The sequence below is a fragment of the Rhinolophus sinicus genome, chromosome X (genome assembly GCF_036562045.2).
Source record: "Rhinolophus sinicus isolate RSC01 chromosome X, ASM3656204v1, whole genome shotgun sequence".
Lineage (NCBI taxonomy): Eukaryota > Metazoa > Chordata > Mammalia > Chiroptera > Rhinolophidae > Rhinolophus > Rhinolophus sinicus.
In genome coordinates, this window is record NC_133768.1 from 68513787 (window position 1) to 68536140 (window position 22354).

The 22354-nt window shown below is 39.8% G+C and overlaps 1 protein-coding gene across 1 annotated transcript in view; it reads right to left on the minus strand.

Moving 5' to 3' along the window:
- TRMT2B (tRNA methyltransferase 2 homolog B) overlaps nucleotides 1–20693 on the minus strand; it is a gene marked incomplete at its 5' end in the record, with an annotated part of 47692 nt that extends 26999 nt beyond the window's left edge. Inside the window, 6 exon segments of the mRNA XM_074323302.1 lie at nucleotides 16225–16298; nucleotides 17315–17414; nucleotides 18222–18356; nucleotides 19670–19721; nucleotides 20415–20492; nucleotides 20494–20693. Of these exon segments, the coding sequence (XP_074179403.1) occupies nucleotides 16225–16298; nucleotides 17315–17414; nucleotides 18222–18356; nucleotides 19670–19721; nucleotides 20415–20492; nucleotides 20494–20693 (639 nt within the window).
- Nucleotides 20694–22354: the final 1661 nt, after the last annotated feature.

The following is a 22354-nucleotide window of genomic DNA, read 5'->3' on the forward strand; positions in this document are numbered from 1 at the left end:
CAGTGGTTAGAGCATAATGCTCATAACACCAAGGTTGCCAGTTTAATTCCCACATGGGCCAGTGAGCTGCACCCTCCACAACTACATTGAAAACAATGGAGGGGTAGAGGGTGGGAGATGAGGGTAAGGGGGATCGAATATATGGTGATGGAAGGAGAACTGACTCTGGGTGGTGAACACACAATGGGATTTATAGATGATGTAATACAGAATTGTACACCTGAAATCTATGTAATTTTACTAACAATTGTCACCCCAATAAATAAATAAAAAAAGAAAACAATGGCTTGACTCCACTTCTTGTAAATATATATATATATATATATATATATATATATATATATATATATATATATATATATTTGTAGTTCACATTCATTATTGTTCAACTTCAGCTTCAGGTGTACAGTACAGTGATCAGGCATCTACATCATCCCTGAGGTGGTCTCCCTACTGGGGCAAGTGTCCATCGGATACCCTACAAAATCTTTACAACTATTACATTGTTTTGTACACCTGAAACTAATAAATAAATACACATTTAAGAAAACAAAACAAAAAATGGCTTGAGCTTGGAGCTGAGCCGCTGGTGGGTGGCCAGTTGGCTCAGTGTTTAGAGTGCAGTGACCATAACACCAAGGTTGCCGGTTCAATTCCCACATGGACCAGTGAGCTGTACCCTCTACAACTAGAATGAAAAACAATGGCTTGACTTGGAGCTGGGCTGTGCCCACAACTAGATTGAGAACAGCAACTTGGCATGGAGCTGATGGGTCCTGGAAAAACACACTGTTCCCCAATATTCCCCAATAAAAATTTATTAAAAAATTAAAATGGAAGATTTATTTTCCCTGAAAGTTTGGGCCAAAAATGTGAGTGCACATTATACACAGGAGCATATTATTCACGGCAAAATATGGTAAATAAAGTCTTAGAAGATGGAAAGCAGACCAGAGTAACAACTGACTTACAAAGATGAAGGAAGCTACATCTGGATTGCCTACAAAGGGAGATCTGATGAAATGTAAGGCTTATGTGTTCCACACAACCCTGGAAAGGCTCAAACTCAAAGGTGCAAGGTACTGGAAGAGGCAGAGATGAGGCAAGGTACAGGGCTAAACAGCAGGGTTTGGTTGAAAGTATGGACACAAAAGTGGTAAACACCCTCATCCTACCAAGAATATCTATCTAGCAGGAGAGTGGAGTGTTGTTTTTTTCCCTCAGTAGAAAATGAACCTACAAAATCTCTGAATTTGGAGATACCAGGCACAGTGGTGGTGGAGGAGGGGTGGAAACAGCGAGTTTCAATTAAATCTTCATTCTTAATGGTGGGAACTACACCTCCCTTTCCACACCCCAATTCTGGAAGGCCAGCAACCAGCCAGGAAACTTGGAGATGATTTTCTCATGAAACTTAATAGCCTCAGAGTAAAGATATCCTGAGACAGACACATGGGGGGGGGGGAACAAACCCCCACACACACACAATCACCAGAAGTAAAGCCAAGAATCAACAAATCCACTCAAGCTGAACTGCTGATCAGTTTTTTAAGGCCTCACTCTTAAATAAGAACAGCTAGTCAATTATCACCAAATGTTTGATAAAGGCTCCATGTGAAAGACAATGCCCAAACAAACAAACAAACAAACAAGACAATGCCCAAAACAAAAAGGAAAAAATTCCTTACGGATATAGGAAATACACAATTCAGAGAACAACAACAAAAAACAGACATACGCACACACATCATTACTAAACTATATAACTAAAAAAAAGACAAGGTGTTATACAAAATGAACAATCACAAAACAAGAAAAATATTTTGAAAATTAAAGGTAAGATAGTAGAAAAATTCAATTAAGATGTTGGCATTTATGTCAAGAAAATTTCACAAAAAAGGAGAACAAAAGGCAAATAAATTGAAAATAGGAGAGGAATGTGTAGCAGGTTATAAAATCAATCCATGAAGTCCAAAATCCAACAAATATGTGGTACAGAGAGAATATAGAAAATGAAAGAAGGAGGTAAGAAGTAACACAGGAAAATTTCCTACATCTGAAAATATTTGTTTCCAGAGTGACAAGGCCTAGAAAGTACCCATCACAATGAATGAAAAAAAGGCCCACGTGGTCATGAAGTTTCAGGGATAAAGAGATTCCCTAAAAGCTTCTAGAAGAAAAAGAGGGGAGGGAATATCTACAAAGGATCAGGACTTAAAGTAGCATTTAGACTTACATTCGTGATCAGATGACAATGAAACCATGTCTTCATATTTATAAAGGCAAATGATTCAAAGTCAGATTTTGAAATCTAGAAAAACCTCAGTCATATGTCAGGAAAGAAAGAAGACACTTACAGACATGCAAAGACTATAAAACTTTACCTCCCAGGTACCCTTCCTCAGGAAGCTAATCGAAGGCATACTCTAGCCAAATGAGGGTGTAAACCAGAAAAAGGAAGACAGGGAGACTAAGAAACAGGGGAGACAAGACAGGAGAGCAGCAAAAGGAGTCCCAGAATAACAGCCATGCAGATGGCCTCGGGAGCCTATAGGATGGAAGACTCAAAGGAAAAGGTCTTCAAGGAAAACACTGAACTCAAGTTTTTAAGCATATGGAGAATATTGATGAATGTTTGACAGAGCTCTTAGAGTACCTGGAAAAAAATTAGTATAAGGTTTACAGAAAACTAAGCCAATGGAAAAATGAGGTAATTATTCATGCCAATTAAAATAAAAAGTTGTAAAATCCGTCATACTATGCCACTATAAAAAAATGAAGTATATTATTATATGAATAAAAAAGGTGCAGAACAGTATCCATATTAAACTAACATTTAGCTAATAAAAGGGGGTTACAAATATTTTATCATGTATTAAAATAAGCAAAAATGAATAAAAATTGTTACCTATAGGAGGAGGGAGGAAACTGGCTAGAGGGAACAGAGGGGAAAGCTAGATGTCTCTAAATGTACTGTTATTCTGTAGATTTGATCATGTAAATATTTTACAAAATTTTAAAACAAAATTTAATCAAAATGAAAGAGAAAAAATCAATCCCTAAAATTTGATAGCAAGCAAAATGAAAAAAAAATAGCTGTGTATCAAGTATCAAATTATTGGCTGACCTACAAAGAGAAGAATTATTTCAAAAGGCCCGATAATTTGACAAAAAGAACTGGACAGAAATCCTGAGCTCTTTTCAGTAATCATTTTTTAGTACAACTATTGGTACTGAGAATAGATAAAATAAGACTGGACACATATTGATAGTTGTTGAAGCTGGGTAATGGATACATGTGGTTTGTTATACCTTTCTCTACTTTAATATGTTTGCAATTTTCCATGATATAAAATGAAAAAAAAACTACAATAAAGGAAAATAAAATTTTAGTATACCTGCTTAACACAGGAGTGAGTATCTATATTCATAACCATATAAACACTGAGACGTCACAGAAATTGCAATGTGAGGTGAGCCTCTTGCAATCTTCCCTGGAATTTATCACAAATTGAACAACTATAATTCCACAAAGGACACCAGGTGCAGCAGACAGGCAAGACTAAGAGACGCGCAACTGAACTCATCTAAATGTGAGCAATTAGGGCGAGCAGAGGAGGAGGGAAAGGGGAAGTGCAGAGACCCAGACTGTACAGGGGCAGAATGCAGACGAAGCTCAGAAATCCAAGCCCCCTGTACTCCAGAGCTACCACAGCCACGGGAGTGGGAAGAACTCGGACTGCTACCACTCCCATTATGGGCCACAGTCCCACTTGAGGGTTCAGCATGTAATACAACTGAACCCAAGACTCACAGCAGAGACCTCGGAGCAAAAACTGAGGGAAGAAGGGTGAAAACAGTGGTTTAAGCCCTCACTGCCAAGTAGAGGATGGAAGACATAGGCATGGAGCCTAGCTGACTCCTCCTGATCCTCCCAGAACTCATCCCAACCCCACTCTCCGAGTGCTAGAAGTGGAACTGTAGCAGGGTCAGATGAAAAGAACAGAATACCATTTGCAATTCTGAGAAATGCGGCCCAAAGCCATGGACTCGAAACACAACCAGTTCCGGCAAAGGGGAGGGAGCCTTGGGTGCAGGACAGGCTGTGCTGGTGCTTGCTGCCATTGTTCTGGGCCACCACTCAAACCACACCCTGCCCCTGTCCCCACTTATCTGGGAGGATCCATGCAGGAGTAAATAGCCGCTGAAACACACAGGCCCTGAATCTTGTGCAGGAAGAGCTTCGGAACTTCATAAGCTTTCCACAACTGCCAATGGAGGGGGTGTCCTGAGATCCATGCAACCTGCTCGCAGAGGAGAAGCCCACCTTCCAGGGAATCCCCCCCATTGTGTGAAAAGCCAGACCAGGGCAGAGAAAATATAACACTACAGCATGAGAAAGACTTAGAGGCTGCAGTTAGAAAGAAAATAAAGCGTTTACCAACACCTATTGGAAAGCAAAGGAAAGACCTCTTCCTAACAACCTGTTGCAGAACCCACTCCTGTAGAGGCCTAGGAAGACAAATAACAATTCACTAATTACCATGAATAACCAAGGTAACAAAGCAGCTCAGAAAGTAAATGAAAAGTCTCCAGAAAATGAACCTAAAGATATGCAAATATGTGACTTAAATGACAGAGAATTCAAGATTGCAGTTCTGAAAAAACTCAACGAGATGCAAGAAAACACAGAAGGCAGTTTAATGAATTCAGAAACACAATCAAAGAACAAAATGAACATTTAACCAAAGAGATTGAAATTCTAAAAAAACAAAAAAAACAAATAGAATTTCTGGAGATTAAGAACTCAAGAAAAGAAATGAAGAACGAAATAACCAGCTTAGGTAGTAGAGTTGACCAGATGGAAGAAAGAATCAGTGACATCGAAGATAGAAACCTGGAAATGACACAGATGGAAGAAGAAAGAGACTTGAGACTTAAAAGAAATGAAAGAACTCTACAAGAACTTTCTGACTCCATCAGAAAGAGCAATATAAGAATAATGGGCATACCAGCAGGAGAAGAAAGGGAGAAGGGAACAGAGAATATATACAAATAGTTGATGAGAACTTCCCAAACTTGTGTAAAGAACTGGATCCTCAAATCCAAAAAGCAAACAGAACACCTAATTACCTCAATCCCAACAGGCCTTCTCCAAGGCACATTGTATTGAAGCTGTCTAAAATTAACGACAAAGTAAGAATCCTCAAGACAGCCAGGGAAAAGAAGACTGTAACCTGCAACGGAAAGTCCATTAGATAATCATCAGATTTTTCAGCGGAAACTCTACAAGCCAGGAGGGAGTGGAACCAAATATTCAAACTATTGAAAGAGACAAATTATGAGCCAAGGATAATATATCCAGTAAAGATATCCTTTAGATATGTAGAAGGAATAAAGATCTTTCCAGACGTACAGAAGCAGAGGGAATTTTCTAACACACGACCTGTGCTACAAGAAATAATGAAGGAGGCTATTCGAGCAGCATAAATAAGGATAATTTGTGACAACAAAAACATAAAAGACGAGAAAGTAAAGGTCCGAACTAGCATAAGGAAATGGAGAAAGTAAGCATGCAGAAGAAAATGGAATACTCTAAACATGAAAATTTCTTTTATATAAACTTAATGGTAACCACTCAAAAAAATCCAGAACTGAAATACATAAAATAATAAAAGAAGAAAGAGGGGACAAAATCATAGAATACCACCACACTGAAATAACAGACAGCAAGAAAAAGGCAAAGAAACAATGGAGACACATTCCTAACAGAAAACCAAAGATAGAATGATAGGAAATCCTCCTATACCAATAATCACCCTAAATATAAATGGACTGAACTCACCAATAAAAATACATAGAATAACAGATTGTATCAAAAAACTAAACCCAACCATATGCTGCCTCCAGGAGACACATAACAACTACAAGGAAAAATATAGACTCAAAGTGAAAGGGTAGAAATTGACACTCCAAGCAAATGGTATCCAGAGAAAAGCAGGTATATCCCTACTGATATCAGATGAAACACACTTCAGGATAAAAACGGTAACAAGAGACAAAGATGGACATTTCATAATAATAAAGGGGACTATAAAACAAGAAGACATAAGAGTCACGAGCATTTATACCCCTGGGACAGCCGGATGGCTCAGTTCCTTAGAGCACGAGCTCTGAACAAGAGGGTTGCCAGTTCGATTCTCACATGGGCCAGTGAGCTGCGCCCTCCACAACTAGACAGAAGGCAACAAGCTGCTGCTGAGCTGCCAGAGGGGCAGCCAGATGGCACAGTTGCTTAGAGTGTGAGCTTTCAACAACAAGGTTGCTGGTTCAATTCCCGCATGGGATGGTGGGCTGCATCCCCTGCAAATAAGATTGAAAACTGCGACTGGACTTGGAGCTCAGCTGCATACTCCACTACTAGACTGAAGGCCAACAACTTGGAGCTGATGGTCCCTGGAGAAACACACTGTTCCCCAATATTCCCCAACAAAAAAATAAAATAAAAATATCTATGCCCCCAATCAGGGAGCACCGAACTATACAAAGCAACTTCTAACAGAACTAAAGGGAGAACTTGACCAAAACACAATTATACTAGTGGACCGAAATACAGCATTGACAGCTATGGATAAATCATCCAAACAGAAAACAAATAATGAAATATCAGCCCTAAATGACACATTAGATGAAATGGACATAATTGACATTTATACAGAACTTCATCCAAGAATATCAGACCATACATTATTTTATAGTGTACATGGAACATTCTCAAGGATAGACCATATATTGGGACATAAAACTAGCCTCAGCAAACTTAAGAAGACTGAAATCATACTAAGCATATTCTCTGATCAGAAGGCATTGAAATTGGATATCAATTGCAAAAAGACAGCAGGAAAAACCACAAATATGTGGAAATTGAACAACATACCTTCAAAGAACGCCTGGGTCAAAGAAGAACTAGGAGGAGAGATCAAAAGATACATAGAAACAAATGAAAATGAAAATACATCCTACCAAAATTTTGGAGATGCAGCGAAAGAAGTTTTAAGGTGGAAATTTACATGATGTCAGGCTTATCTCAAGAAACAAGAAAAATCCCAGGTAAATAACCTCACATTACACCTTTAAAAAACAGAAAAAGAAGAACAAATGAAACCCAACATCAGCAGAAGGAAGGAAAAAATAAAAATTGGAGAACTAAATAAAATAGAAAACAAATGGACAATAGAAAAATTAACGTGACAAAAAGCTGGTTATTTGAAAAGATTGAAAAAATTGACAAACCCTTGCCTAGACTAAGATAAAAAGAGAAAAGGAACATATAAACAAAATCAGAAATGAAAGGGAAGTTATCACGAATGCCACAGAAATACAAAGGATCACCCAAGAATACTATGAAGGACTATATGCCACCACATTCAATAACCTAAAAGAAATAGACAACTTCTTATAAACATGTAGCCTTCCTTGGTTGAACCATGAAGAACTGGAAAATCTAAACAGACTGATCACCAGTAAGGAAATTGAATCAGTCATCCAAAACCTTCCCAAAAGCAAAAGTCCGGGACCAGATCGCTTCACTAGTGAATTCTACCAAACCTTCAAAGATCTAATACCTGTCCTACTCAAACTCTTCCAAAAAACTGAAGAAGAGACAATATTCCCCAACTCATTTTTTGAGGCAAACATTACCCTGATACCAAAACCTGGGACAGATAACACAGAAAAAGAAAATTACAGGACAGTATCTGTTTTGAACACAGATGCAAAAATCCTAAACAAAATTCTAGCAAACTGAATGCAGCAAATCATTAAAAAGATTATATGGGCCAGCCCGGTGTCTCAGGTGGTTGGAGTGCCGTGCTCCTAACGCCAAGGTCGCCAGTTCAATTCTCAGATGGTCCAGTGAGCTGCACCCTCTACAGCTAAGATTGTGAACAACAGCTCTTTCTGGAGCTGGGCTGCCGTGAGCAGCCGGAGGTTGGCATGAGCTGCTGTAGGCTGCTGAGCGCTGCCACAGGCTACCATGTGCTGCCATGAGTGGCCGGTAGCCAATGTGAGTGGCCGGCAGCAAGCATGAGTGGCCGGCAGCCAACATGAGCTGTTGTGGACGGCCGTGTGCTGCCATGTGCGGCCAGTGGCAAAGCGTGACTGGCTGGGAGCCGGTGAGAGCTGCCATGAGCTGCTGGGAGCAGCGGACTGATGACTGGTGACCCACTGCCTCAGCTAAGGGGGAGAGGAAGGCTCATAATACCTGCATGGGCCAGGGAGCTGTGCCCTACACAACTAGACTGAGAAAAATGGCTTGAACTGGAGTCAGGTGGAGGTGGAAGAAGAGGGGAAAAAAGGAAGATTATACATCACGATAAAGTGCAGTTCATCCCAGGGGCACAATGATGGTTCAACATACACAAATCAATCAATGTAATACACTACATAAACAAAATAAAGGACAAAAATCGTATGATTATATCAATAGATGCAGAAAAAGCATGTGATGAGATACATCGATTTATCATTAAAACACTTAATAACATAGGTATAGAAGGAAAATACATCAACATAATAAACGCCACACATGACAAAACCTCACCTAATATCATAATAAATGGTGAAAAACTGAAGCCCTTTACTCTACATTCAGGAACACGACAGGGCTCTCCCCTATCACCTCTGCTTTTCAACATAGTGTTGGAAGTCCTTGCCAGAGCAATCGGGCAAGACAAAAAATAAAAGACATCTAAATTGGGAATGAAGTAGTTAAATTGTCACTCTTTGCAGATGACATGATGCTACATATAGAAAACCCTAAAGACTCCACCAAAAAGCTATTAGAAACAATCAACGAATACAGTAAAGTTGCCTACAAAATCAACATACAAAAGTCCATTGCATTCCTATATACTAACAATGAAATCTCAGAAAAAGAAATACAAAAAAATCCCTTCTGCAATTGGAACAAAAAGAATAAAATACCTAGGAATCAACTTAACCAAGGATGTGAAAGACCTATATGCTAAAAACTATAAAACATTTTAAAAAGAAATTGAAGAAGGCACAAAGAGATGGAAAGACATCCCGTGCTCTTGGATTGGAAGAATCAACATAGCTAAAATGGCCATATTACACAAAGCAATATACAGATTTAATGCAATCCCCATCAAAATCCCAATGGCATTTTTTAAAGAAATAGAACAAAAAATCATCAGATTTGTTTGGAACCACAAAAGACCCCGAATAGCCAAAGCAATCTTAAGAAAAAAGAACAATACTGGAGGTATCACACTTCCTGACTTTGGCTTGTACTACAGGGCTACAATAATCAAAACAGTATGGTTTAGGCAGATAAATAGACACACAGACCAATGGAATAGAATTAAGAACCCAGAAATAAACCACATAAATACGGACAGATAATTTTTGACAAAGAATAAGAAAACATACAATGGAGAAAAGACAGCCTCCTCAATCAATGGTGCTAGGCAAAGTGGAGAGCCACATGCAAAAGAATGAAAATTGACTGCTATCTGTCACTATGTACCAAAATTAATTCAAAATGGATCAAAGACCTAAACATAAGACATGAAACAATAAACTGCACTGAAGAAAACATAGGTACTAAACTTAGGGTTCAAAAAGCATTTTATGAATTTGACTCCAAAAGCAAGGGAAGTAAAAGCTAAAATAAATGATTGGGACTATATCAAACTAAAAAGCTTTTGCACAGGAAAAGAAACCATTGACAAAACAAAGAGGCAACAACTGAATGGGAGAAGATTTTTGCAAACAATGCCAATGATAAGGAGCTAATATCCAAAATATATAAGGATACTATACAACTCAAATATATCATACAACTCAACAACAACAAAAAAACAAACACTCCAATTAAAAAATGGGCAGAGGACCTGAAGAAACATTTCTCTAAAGAGGACATACAGATGGCAAACAGACATATGAAAAAATGCTCAACCTCACTAATCATTAGAGAAATGCAAATAAAAACCACAATGAGATACCACCTCACCCCAGTCAAAATGGTAGTCATCGATAAATTAACAAACAAGTGCTGGCGAGGATGTGGAGAAAAGGGAACCTATGTGCACTGTTGGTGGGATTGCTGTTTGGTACAGCCACTATGGAAAACAGTATGGTGGTATCTCAAAAGTCTGAAAATGGAACTACCTTATGACCCAGCAATTCCACTCCTAGGTACATATCCAGAGAAATCCAAAACTGTAACTTGAAAAAATTTATGCACCCCTATATTTTTTACAGCACTATACACAATAGCCAAGACATGGAAATAATCGAAATGCCCATCGGTAGAAGACTGGATTAAGAAACTATGGTACATTTATACAATGGAGTATTAGGCAGCCATAAAGAATGAAATCTTACCATTTGCAACAATATGGGTGGACCTAGAGAACATTATGTTAAGTGAAATAAGTCAGACAGAGAAAGACAAGTACCATATGATCTCACTTATATGTGGACCCTAAAGAAAAGAATAAATTAACAAACTAATCAGAAACAGCCCCAGAGATATAGAGGAAAAACTGAGGGTTGTTAGATGGGAGGGGGAGGTGGGGATCAGGGGGAAGGTGAGGGGATTAGAGAGTATAATCGGTAACCACAAGATTGCCATGGGAATATGAAAGTCAGTTTGGGGAATATAATCAATAATGTTTTAAAGATTTTGTAGGGTATCCGATGGACACTTGTCTTACTAGGAAGACCGCTTCGGGGATGGTGTAGATGCCTGATCCCTGCACTGTACACCTGAAGCTGAAGCTGAATAATAATGAATGTCAACTATATATATATATATGTATGTATGTATGTATGTATGTATGTATGTATGTATGTATACACACACACACACATACACACATACAAGAAGTGGAGTACAGCATTAGGAATAGAGACAGTGGAAATGTAATGGCTGTATGCGATGTCAGAGGGGTAGTAGATTGGGGGAGGTGTGTTATCACTTTGTGAGGGATATAAATGATAAATGTCTAACTATTACATTGCTTTGTACACCTGAAACTAATAAAAAGAAGAAAGAAAAAAAAAGTAAATATTGGAAATGCATGAAATTGCCAGATGCACTACCCCCACCTTTGATGAACTTGAGGTCTTCAGCAAATAAAAGTTTGGAATTCTCCCCACATAAAAATGAAAAAAATAAAAAATAAAAGGCATTAACCACTGCAAAAACAACAACAATGAAAAAAGAGCTTCCCAGACAAGAAAAAGCTAAAGAAGTACATCACCACCAAACCAGTATTTCAAAGAATGTTAGAGGGACTTCTTTAAGACAAAAAAATAAAATAAAAATATGAATAATAAAATGGCAATAACTACATATCCATCAACGACCACCTTCAATGTAAATGGTATAAATGCTCCAATCAAAAGATAGGGTGGCTGGGGGCCGGCTCGGTGGCTCAGGCAGTTGGAGCTTTGTGCTCTTAATGCCGAAGGCTGCCAGTTCGATTCCCACATGGGCCAGTGGGCTCTCAACCACAAGGTTGCCTGTTTGACTCCTTGACTCCCGCAAGGGATGGTGGGCTCTGCCCCCTGCAACTAAGATTGAACATAGCACCTTGAGCTGAGCTACCGCCGAGCTCCCGGATGGCTCAGTCAGTTGGAGCGTGTCTGGTGCCCTCCACAACTAAGATTGAAAGGACAACAACTTGACTTGGAAAAAGTCCTGGAAGTACACACTGTTCCTCAATAAAGTCCGGTTTCCCTTCCCCAATAAAAGTTTTTTTTTTAAAAAAAAGATAGGGTGACTGATGAATGGATAAGAAATCAAGACCCTTATATATGCTGCCTACAGGAGACTCACTTCAGATTGAGTCAGGCACAGACTAAAAATAAAGGGATGGAAAAAGGTATTTCACACAAATGGAAATAAAAAATAAAAAACCGGGGGTACCAATACTTACTACAGACAAAATAGACTTTAAAACAAAGGCTATAATAAGAGAGAAAAAAGGACTCAGTAATCACACTACTAGGTATTTATTCAAAGGAACCCAAAACACTACTTCAAGGGGACATGTGCATCCATATGTCCATTGCAGCATTGTTTAGAATGGCCAAGATGTGGAGGCAGCCTGGGTCTCCTTCTATGGATGAATGGATAAAGAGAAGGTGGTACATATATACAATTGAATATTGCTCGGCCATGGAAGGGAATGGGTTCTTGTCATCTGCGGTGGCAGGGAGGGAACTAAAGGGTCTTCTGCAGAATGGAGTATGTCAGACAGAGAAAACCAGATGCAATGTGATCTCTGTTATTTGTGGAATGTACAGAACAAAATAAATGAACAAAAGAAGACCAAAAAAAAAACACTGAATATTAATTTAACCAAAAATTGTGCTATAAAGATATAAGAGGAAGGGTAATTTGAAGGGGATACAAAATAAGAGAGAGAAATTCTTATATGCCATAATTGGAAGTCACATATAATATGTAAATTTAATAAATTAAAATATATCAGAATGATGCACTATTTAGAAATATAGACTACGGGAAGAAATATCTAAAATAATTGCTGTTGTTTCTGCAGAACAAGACTCAAGAGTAAGGAGGGGTGGGGCACAGGGCACCATTTTTCTTTACTAACCTATTAGTATCATTTGACTTTTAAAACAATGTACTCGTATTTCTCTGACAGTATTTTATTTAAAGACCACTTCTTGGTGCTCTGGCTGACATCTCCCATAAAATTTACATTTTGACTCAAGCATCAAAAGTAGATATTTAAACCTCAAATTGGGAGAGACTGGGGTTATTCTATCATGTTAATGGAATGGAATGCCACTACCAGTAACAAGGAAATGGAAACAAAGGTGTAAACAAACTGAGAACAACCCGGTGCATTCCATCTATCTACCCATCCATCCATCCATCCAGTATTATAATTACTACAATGGGCATCTGGCTTGTACCTACTGGATTGGATCTTAGGTCCACAACAAATTTTGCAGGGAGGGGGAATTCGTCTGGATAGACATGGAGGGTAGAAAGTTGCCTAACAGAAGGTGGAAGAGCTAGATACTTGGGTAAATATTGCTAAGAGGTATTTTTTCACCAAACACTTGACAGGCACACATTATGTGTATGAATCTGTGTTATATGCTAGGCTACAGTTAAATAACACACAGCTGCTACCTCCACAGTCCAGGGTGGGAAGCACCAACGACACAACAGTGCAATATGGTGTAACAAGTGCTACAACAGGGGATATGCAATGGGAGATGCACGAATACAGAGGAGAAAAATCCCTAATCAGACTGCAGAGTCAGATAAGGTTTTCCACAGGATCTGATGCTTTGAAATGAATCTTAGAGGGCAAGTAAGAAGCCAGGTGAATAAAATTGAAAACATTCTAGAGAGAGGACAGCCTCAGGCAGGAGTCAGATAGTCTGGCAGGGTTAATTCTAGTTCAGTAAGAATGGAAAGAGGAAAATATATGAGGATGTGGCAGGAGGTGAGGCTAGGGACCTCAATGGGAAGATCCTTAAGTGCAAAGGTGAGGCATTTAAAGTTTATTTTAAAAGCTACTGGGCAACTAATGCAGAATTCTAAGCAAGAGAGTGGTATGATCTTATTTGCATTTTAAGTACAGCTCTGGCTACAGTATGGAGAATACACAAGGCAGAAGGCTGGAAGCAGTGGGGCCAGTTTGGAGGCTATTGCAGTAGTCTAGGCGAGAGAAGATGGAAGCTTGGATTAGAGTGCTGGTGGTGATGATTACAGTGGAAATGGAGAGAAGAGGGTAGAGTCAATGTATTTTGTAAAGGAAAACTGACAGAACTTGGACATTGATTAGACATAGCTGAGGAGGAAGGGGGGATTAAAACAGAGGAGTCTATGATAACACGTTTCTAGTACATGGTGCTACTATTTACCAAGGTGAGGAAAAAAGAAGCACATATGGAAAGGGAAGAGGGTAACTAGTTTAGGGCAATGGTTCTCAACTGGAGGTGATTGTGCCCCCCAAGAGACATCTGGAGACATTTTTGGTTGTCACAACTAATGGCATCTAATGGGTAGAGGACAGGGATGCTGCTAAACATTCTACAATGTACCTAACAGCCCCACACAACAAAAAATTATCTAGTCCAAAATGCCAATACTGCAGAGGCTGAGAAACCTTGATCTACGGCAATGCTGATTTGAAGAGTTCTACAGGACAGCTAGGTGAGGACATTCAGTAGCCATGGAAATGCGCCTCCTAAAGCTCAAGAGGGAGCGGGAATGCAAATACAGTTGAAGCTCGAACATCACAGGTTTGAACTGTGCAGGTCCACTTATATGTGGGGCTTTTTCAATAAATATATTGGAAAAAAATTTTGAGATTTACAATTTGAAAAAACTTGCCAATAAATCTTATGATTTTTAAAGAACATTCTTTTCTCTTACTTTATTGTAAGAATACAGTACATATAATACATACAACATACACAATGTGCTAACTGACTGTTTATCTTATCAGTAAGGTTTTGGGTCAACAGTAGGCTATTAGTAGTTAAGTTTGGGGGGAGTCAAAAGTTATACATGGATTTTCAACTTCATGTGTGTGAGTGGGGGGGGCTCAATACCCCTAATCCCCGCATTCTTCAAGGGTCAACTGAATAATTTTAAGAATTGTCAATTTATAGGTGGTCATTCCAGTCATCAGCTATAGTTAGGTGCAATCTCCCACTAATACATTCAGAAGGAAGGCCAAGGACAGAGTCCAGGTGGATACCAACACTTATAGTGGGAAATGAAGAGGAGAAAAAGATCCCATGAGAAAAACTAAGAAGTGGACAGCAAGATAGGATGAAAACCATCAGAGAATAGTAGCACAGAAATCAAGCAAAGACAGTGTTTCAAGAATGGAAATGAGAACAATAAGTGGTGCCAATTGCAAACAAAAGTTGAGCAAGTTAGGGGCAGAAAGTTTCCACGGAATTTGACAAAATGGAGGTCACTGATAATTTTCCAAAATCAAGTTTTTTGGAGTGTTGGGGGCAGAATGAAGAACCATCAGATTTTTTTTAAAGATGGGAAATATTTAACATGTTTATGAATTTAAAGAAAGGAGCAGATAGAGGTAGGGGAGAAGGATGTAAAGAAACATGAGAGTGTATATAATGAAGGAGCAAGACCCTGAGGAGGGAAGACATGAGTTCAAGATGGTATTTCAAGGAAGAAGAGCGCTGGACAGGGGAGGACCGACAGCCTTTCACTGAGATAGGAGGGAAGGAAGGCTAAGATTTCAGCAAAATTGGTAGACAGTAGGAGAAGCAGCTAAGGGAGTTCTCATCTGATGGCCTTAACCTTCCAGTGAAGAACCAGGAATGGTCATCTGCCAAGAGCAAGGGTAAAGGCAATGGGGTAGGAAATTTGACGACAGGTAAGAATTTAGAAGAGTCACTGAAGACAATGGGAGAAGTTGACAAGGGCCATGTAGGAAAACTTCTGGGGAATGATCAGGGAATGATCGTAGCAGGGAAATCATGGAGGTCAAGATGTGTTCTCTCAGAAGGCACCACACAAGTGCCATAAATCTGAATCATTAGGAGGGTGGGTGCTGGTAAGAATTAACAGGTAATAAAAGTGTTAGTTGGGAGTCCTGTTCAGTCCTCACAAGTAAGGTTTTTGCCTTTTTTTTTTTAAGCTCCATGAGGGCAGGCACCATGTCTGTTTGAGTCTCCTCCATTGGATCCCCCACACCTAGCACAGTGCCCGACACAATAAACAGTGGGTGCATGAAACTGAAGAACATATAAAGGTCTCAGAGGCCAGCGTCATGATGTAGATACCTTACCACCACTCCTACATCTCTCATGAGTTTTCTCAATTCTGTTCTGCCGAAAACACCAGCCTTCCAAATATTTCAGATACCTGCTACTTGCTGTACTGACCTCATCATTATCTCATCTCTCTTTCTTAATACTTCCCTCCTATTAAAATTCCATGGATGTCTGACATTTGCGGTAATGGACACAGTTTTCTGTCCTCCTGTCCACCCTCCCTGACAAGAAACATTAGCAATGTTCTCTCCACCTTAAGAGGTATGCTTTCAGAACAGAGTCCCTCCTCCCCTGTAGCACTAGAAGCAGCTCTATTATTAAAACGTCAGGGACGCTGCTGTTCCAGACCACAATGCCCCAGGTCATCTTCAACCAGCCCTTGTTCCTTATTACCTGTGCCACTTGACTGTGTTTCTCGGGGGTGTTTTTCAGATGGTTAGACCTTACGCAGACAATGTTCCTGTCTATGGAAAGAAAAAGAATTTGATTTATACTGTTTTTGTTCTAAAAGATTATTTAGAAAAAAATGTCTAGCAACTCAAATTCCCTCAAATTCAAAGAGGCATATGCAGATATGGAGACGCAAAGTACCAACTTCAAGCTTAAAGCTGTTCCTTCATAGAAAACCTGTTACCTAGTCTAGCCGTTAAGAAGCTGATTCTTAATGGAGCTAGGCTGAAATATTTTCTCTCATGCCACAAATGCGTAGTATGACAATGTCTGCTTTCTACTCAGATTTTAAGAGGGAAATAAAATGTAATGGGATTTGTTTTTCTGTTACTGAATAACAGAATGCTGATGTCATATACTCATTTAATTCCGCACACAGGTGGGAAAAAGCCAAGTGCCTGCCCTAATGAACTGTAGTTTAAAGGCGTATAGATATTAAACAGTGTGAATAATATAAAAGGATGCTGTTTCAAGTGGATTAATTGAAAATGGGCAAATAGAAAGTTCAGGAATGGAATCTGGGAATGGACACTGGAATTAAGTCTTAGAAATCTGCCATTGTGATTTCCCTCACAGCACTCAGCTCCCCTACCAATTCTTTCAAGGCAGATTAATCACAGAAAGCACTAATTTGCAGGGATATGGGGATGTGAAACAGAAAAATCAATTCTAACAAGGAGGAGACTGCTCCTAGTATGACAAGTAGCACATGATGAGGAGTATATGAGAGAGCAGCAGCAGCAATATTGAGATTTACTAAGCACTTACTAGGTTTCAATCATATGGGTTTTAGAGGAAGAAGAGATGAGAATTGTGATTCCTAGGACTATGTTATAATGACTACCCACCAAAAAGTATCCACAATTAATGTTGTGATGAAGTTTGGCACCAAAGACTTCCAATTCACCCTTGTCCTTGAAAGCTACCATATTCCCCACTCCTCTCCACTCCCACTGACACTGTTCTCTGAGCGCTGCCCTTGCCTCTGTCCTTGGTGTGTTATTTCTGCTAGTCATGGCCTTCAACTGACCTCTCCAAGTTCCCAGGTAGTACCCCACAGTCTTCGGATTGCCATCTGGACCTCAGTTCACAGAGAAGATGGATTTATTTCGGTAGCCATCAATGACAGGCTGGAGAAGACAGAAGGACAGGAGAGAGACAACAGGTCAAATGAAACCAAGGAGGACAACAGTACAGGGAACAAACAAATGTTCTCTAGACGTGGACCAATAAGTGATGCTTGCTTGGAAGGTATGGCATAGGTCAAAGTCCGTGGCTGAGAAGATCAAGACACTCCATAAACACTCCACAGTAGAAAGGAGTTCCAATTTTGCCATAAAGCAGGTGTCAGCAAACTTTTTCAGTAAAGAGCCAGACAGTAAATAATTTTAGGCTTTGCAGGCCATATGGTCCCTGTCACAACTACTCAACTCTGCCATCTTAATGTAAAAGCAGCCACAAACAATCCATTACCAAATGAGCTCAGCTGTTCCTATAAAACTTTATTTACAAAATCAAGCAGCAAGACAGATGGGGCCTATGGGCCATAGTTTGCCAACCTCTGCCATAAATTGAATTTTACCACTCTGAGGCCTCATTACATTTCCAAAGTTGGAATCTTTCTAAGGAAGTAGTAGTGCAGTGGTTGAGAAAGTAGGCTTTGCATCAGAGAGGCCTGAGTGTGAATCTCAGCTCTGATACATTCTAGATGTGTGTCCTTGGGCAAATTACTTAAATCTCTCTGAGTCTCAATGCCTTCATCTGTAAAATGATAGCGCCTATCCCTCGGAATGATTATAAACAGTAAACGAGATAATAAGACATACTAATCAGTTAGCATAAGGCCTCGTCACCAACAAGTAACCAGCAAGCACTAGCTGGCATTATTAGCTATGAAGAGGACTTAGTAAATAAAGGATAGGGAGACGAGGGCTTACAGAGGGTAAAATAGGATGAAGATGACAACACAGCCCCTCCAATTTGGGTGCAGCTGTTGTCACTTTGACTCCATTGAGCATTTGGAGGCAAGACTCTAGTCTTTGTAAAATTTTCTTCTGAGCTTCAAATTTTACCTGCAAAAGAATATAAGCAATGAAACAAAAGACTTCTGCAATATTACCTCAAAGAATAGAAAACAAATAGGGAAAGAAAGGGTTGTCCCACAGATTCTTGGGTCATGGTCTCAGCAGATAAGGAATCCAAAATGATGGAACAGCAAAAGACCTAATAAAATATTGGGAAAAGGTCAAGAGAGAGCTCTTGTGTAAGTTCATCATTTTATTTGACCTTTCAGACTGAACACTCAAGCTGTGTGCCAGTGCTGTCCAGTAAAATTTGCTGTGATAATGGAAATGTTCAATTTGGTGTTCTGTTCTGTGTAATATGGCAGACACCAGCCACATGAGGTTACTGTGGCTTGTGTGACTAAGGAACTAAATTTTTAATCTTATTCAATTTTAATTAACTCAATACAGTCAGCTCTGCCACAATGTGACATAAGTGTTCCTACACCATACTATGAAAAAGCACACAAAAGAAATCACAGGGCTCATGGGAAAAATGGGGTTGGGCACTTACATTCTAAAACTTTATCAGTAATACACACAGAAAAGATAGGAACCTAATAAAAAGAGTAGTACAGTTTCACATGCTAAATGGTTAAAAAAAAAAAAAAGTATAAGTAATATAGCAAGGATGGCCTTTTTCCCTAACAGAGACCTAAAGTTTGCTAGTGGAAATAGCTGTCCACTTGTGAGTTATCATGAAGTGGAGGAAGGAGGGTCGTGTGAATGGGACGGAAGGTTCTAATGGGTGTGACTCATAACACACTCAGGAAACTGAGGAAGCTGTTAGATGTCTGAGGTGTGTGCGTGTGTTCATTTTCTGGATTCTCATGCAGCTCAGTTCAGCTGGGTGCAGTTTCCTTCTTTCATCTCGTGTTTCTTGTGGATGAAATCACTGCTGAGCAAATATGAAATTTGCATTATGTTCAAATTGTTCCCTAATACATCAATCTGTTAGAACAAATTTTCATTTTGAAAACAAGCATTATAGCAAAAGTGACTGTGTTTAATTTAAATAGCCCCATGTAGCTAGTGGCTACTGTGTTGGAATGTGAAGCTATATATGAAGCAGCTAGAGCACTTGCTACTCACACACACAAAGTTATAACAAAAAAGCAAGTAAGAAAGGAAACAGACATTTATATATGTGGCTCCAGAGTTTGGAAGACATAACTGGTCTAAAGTTAAAATTTCAGAGTCATTAGCATATTGAATTTAAGGACCCATTGGGGCATCTGGGTAAAGCTGTCCAGTCAAGCTACTTACAAGTCTAACTCTATTCACCTGGTGGAATGGAGTGAAGACTTAAGCTGGGTACCAACCTTGAGCTGTTCTTCATAGCTCAGCCTCCAGAGTGGCATCACATCGGCCAGCCTTGAATAAAATAATTCAGGCACTTCATTAATTACTTAACTATGTACTGAGCACCTACTATGCATAAGTACTTCCTGCCATCATTTTCCCTGGCATTTTTCTAATAATTGAGAAGACCTAACTCTCATGCCCCTGGGGAGATAAGAGTCTGGAAGAAGAGCCCATTTTGTGCTGTCTACTTAACAAAGCAGAACAGATGGGCAAACCTAATATAAGAAAAATCCAGGTTTATCAGGAGGTAATTAGTCATATTACAAAAGGCTTCACTGTTGGGTTCCTTTAAATAGCCCACCTCTGTAATGATTTTAAAATATAATTTGATTTAGAAAATAACATTTGTTACATAAAATTAGGTATATTTGTGTTTGCATGGTTGCAATGGGACTATTCATTTCTAATCCATCTAATCTCTCTCTGGGTCCCTGGTTTTCAGTACACCTGCCCTGAACCTCTTTAGAGACAAGGTCCCAGTTTAATATCTCCTTTCTGTGGAAAAGCACATTTAAAGGCAAGGAGAATATTTTCTGCGATCTCAAAGCATTTCCCCCAAATTTTCCTCAGATGTCTTCAAGGTTGCCCTGGGTATCCTACCTGAGGAACCCTTTTGAATCCTTGCCATGCCACTTTAGTTACATCAGGAATACAGAATTTCAGTAGGCCCAGAGATTCAGACTTGCTAAGGGGAAATGACACCAGCCTGGGCCTTATCTTTCCTTCCAGGAATCATCCAGTGGTCCAAGATGGCTTGCTTTCTTCCGTCTTTTCGGTCCTCTGACACTTCTTAGAGATCATATGGGTGAAGTTTCCCTTACGTGCTGAGCCCAAGAAGAGCTATGACCATCCTGGAGGTTTTCTGAAATGCCAGGGGAGCAGCCCTGCTTTGGAGAAGAGACCCACTCTGGAGAAGAAACATCTTGCGCTGTGCACTGGGACTCTTCTCTTAATATGTGGCAACCACAAAAACACTGAGATTCACCTGCATGAAAGGTGGACAAACAGAAGTTAGGAAACGGGAGCACAACTCCCAAACTCCTTTGTTCATTTACAAACCTTTACGGAAGCCCAACGCCTAGCATGGTGCCTGGCAAAGAGTCAACACTTGGTAAAAGCAGGCCTGCTGAACAGAACTGAACTACTGCAGATCAGGCACTGGCTTAGGCTCTCCAAATAAAAAGATGAGGAAAATATAGTTTTTGTCCTCCAGGAAAGAGTTCAACTTTCTGGATATAAGTCAATGGCTAGTCCCTCTCTATATTGTACCCTCCCACCCAACAACCAACCAATCAACTAATCTTCAGGAAGTACTGACTATGTGCAAGGCACTGTAACACACTACATACTGGAGGGGTTACAAAGGTTACAGTCTAATTGAGATCAAGTGCAGACACAGGAAAAGGTGATAGTAAATAACACCATACGCTTGGTTCCTGTTGAGTGCTCAGGAACGGCTCCTCAGAGCAGGGAGGTCTTGCACCAGGTCTTAAATGATAGCAGGGAGGTGAATCAGATGTTTGGAGGACAGTGGCTTAGACTGATCTGGCTAAAATGGTAGTTCATTTTAAGAAACAGAGGAAATAAGGCTGAAAGTTTACATCAAAGTGAGATCTAGAATTTTAATATCTAACTAAAACATAGACTTCATTGTGAAGGCAACACTGAGTTGATGGAGGCTTTATGTTGAAAAATGAAGATGAAATAAGGAGGTTAATAAAAAGCAAGTTCATGTTTGAGGCATGTCTTTGAAATGGTAGGGGGATATCCAATGGAAACATCTACCAAGTAGAGGAACAGTACTACACATCAGGAGAGAAGTCAGGACTAGAGATTTGATCAAGTGTCTATTATAGGTAATAGATTTTTTAAAAAAGAGCTTTCAAGAGGAGAGCAAAAGGCTCATGACTAAACCTGGGAGAAAGGTAGTGTTGGAAGAGCAAGAAGAGACACTGGTGGCTCAGGAGAACCAGGAAAGCGGAGCTTGGAGGCCAAGGGAGATGCCTTTCAGGAAGGCACTGACACATCCAGTAAGTCTGAGGCCAGAAAGAAGGGAAATAAGATGATGGGAAGCGGCAGGCAGCAGGCATAAATGAAGGTTTGAGAGGCTAGGCATGCATACCCTCAAGTCAGGCAGAGTTGGGCAGTCCCCTGGCCCCTCCACTTACTAGCTGGGCAGACTTTGCAAAGTTCATCATTCCCTCTGATCTTCATTTTCTTCATCTGTAAAATGGAGATAACAATAGTAACTATCTCATATAGTGGTTATAAGAGTTAAATAAAGGGTAATTAATAAAATGTACCATTTGTAAAGCTCTGAACACAGCGTCCAGCACCTGGCAAAAATTCAGTACGTTATAATTATAACTGTCATGATGTCTAAAGGCAATATGGGACTGGTGGGAGGGTGGCAATATTGAAGGAGGGAAGCAGGGGGACGGAATAGTGGGAGTAACTCTAAGGCAAAAGCTGAAGAGTTAGAACAGGGGGAGGGCCTCACTTTGGAAAGAGGAAGGAATCCCTCCTCCTCCAACACAGGACTCTGTGTTGTTGCCTGTCTACCTTATCTTGCCTGATCACTCATCACTGTGGAACTGTTTTGAGTACCCAGGACTCGTGAATAGACTTGACCAGATACCGTA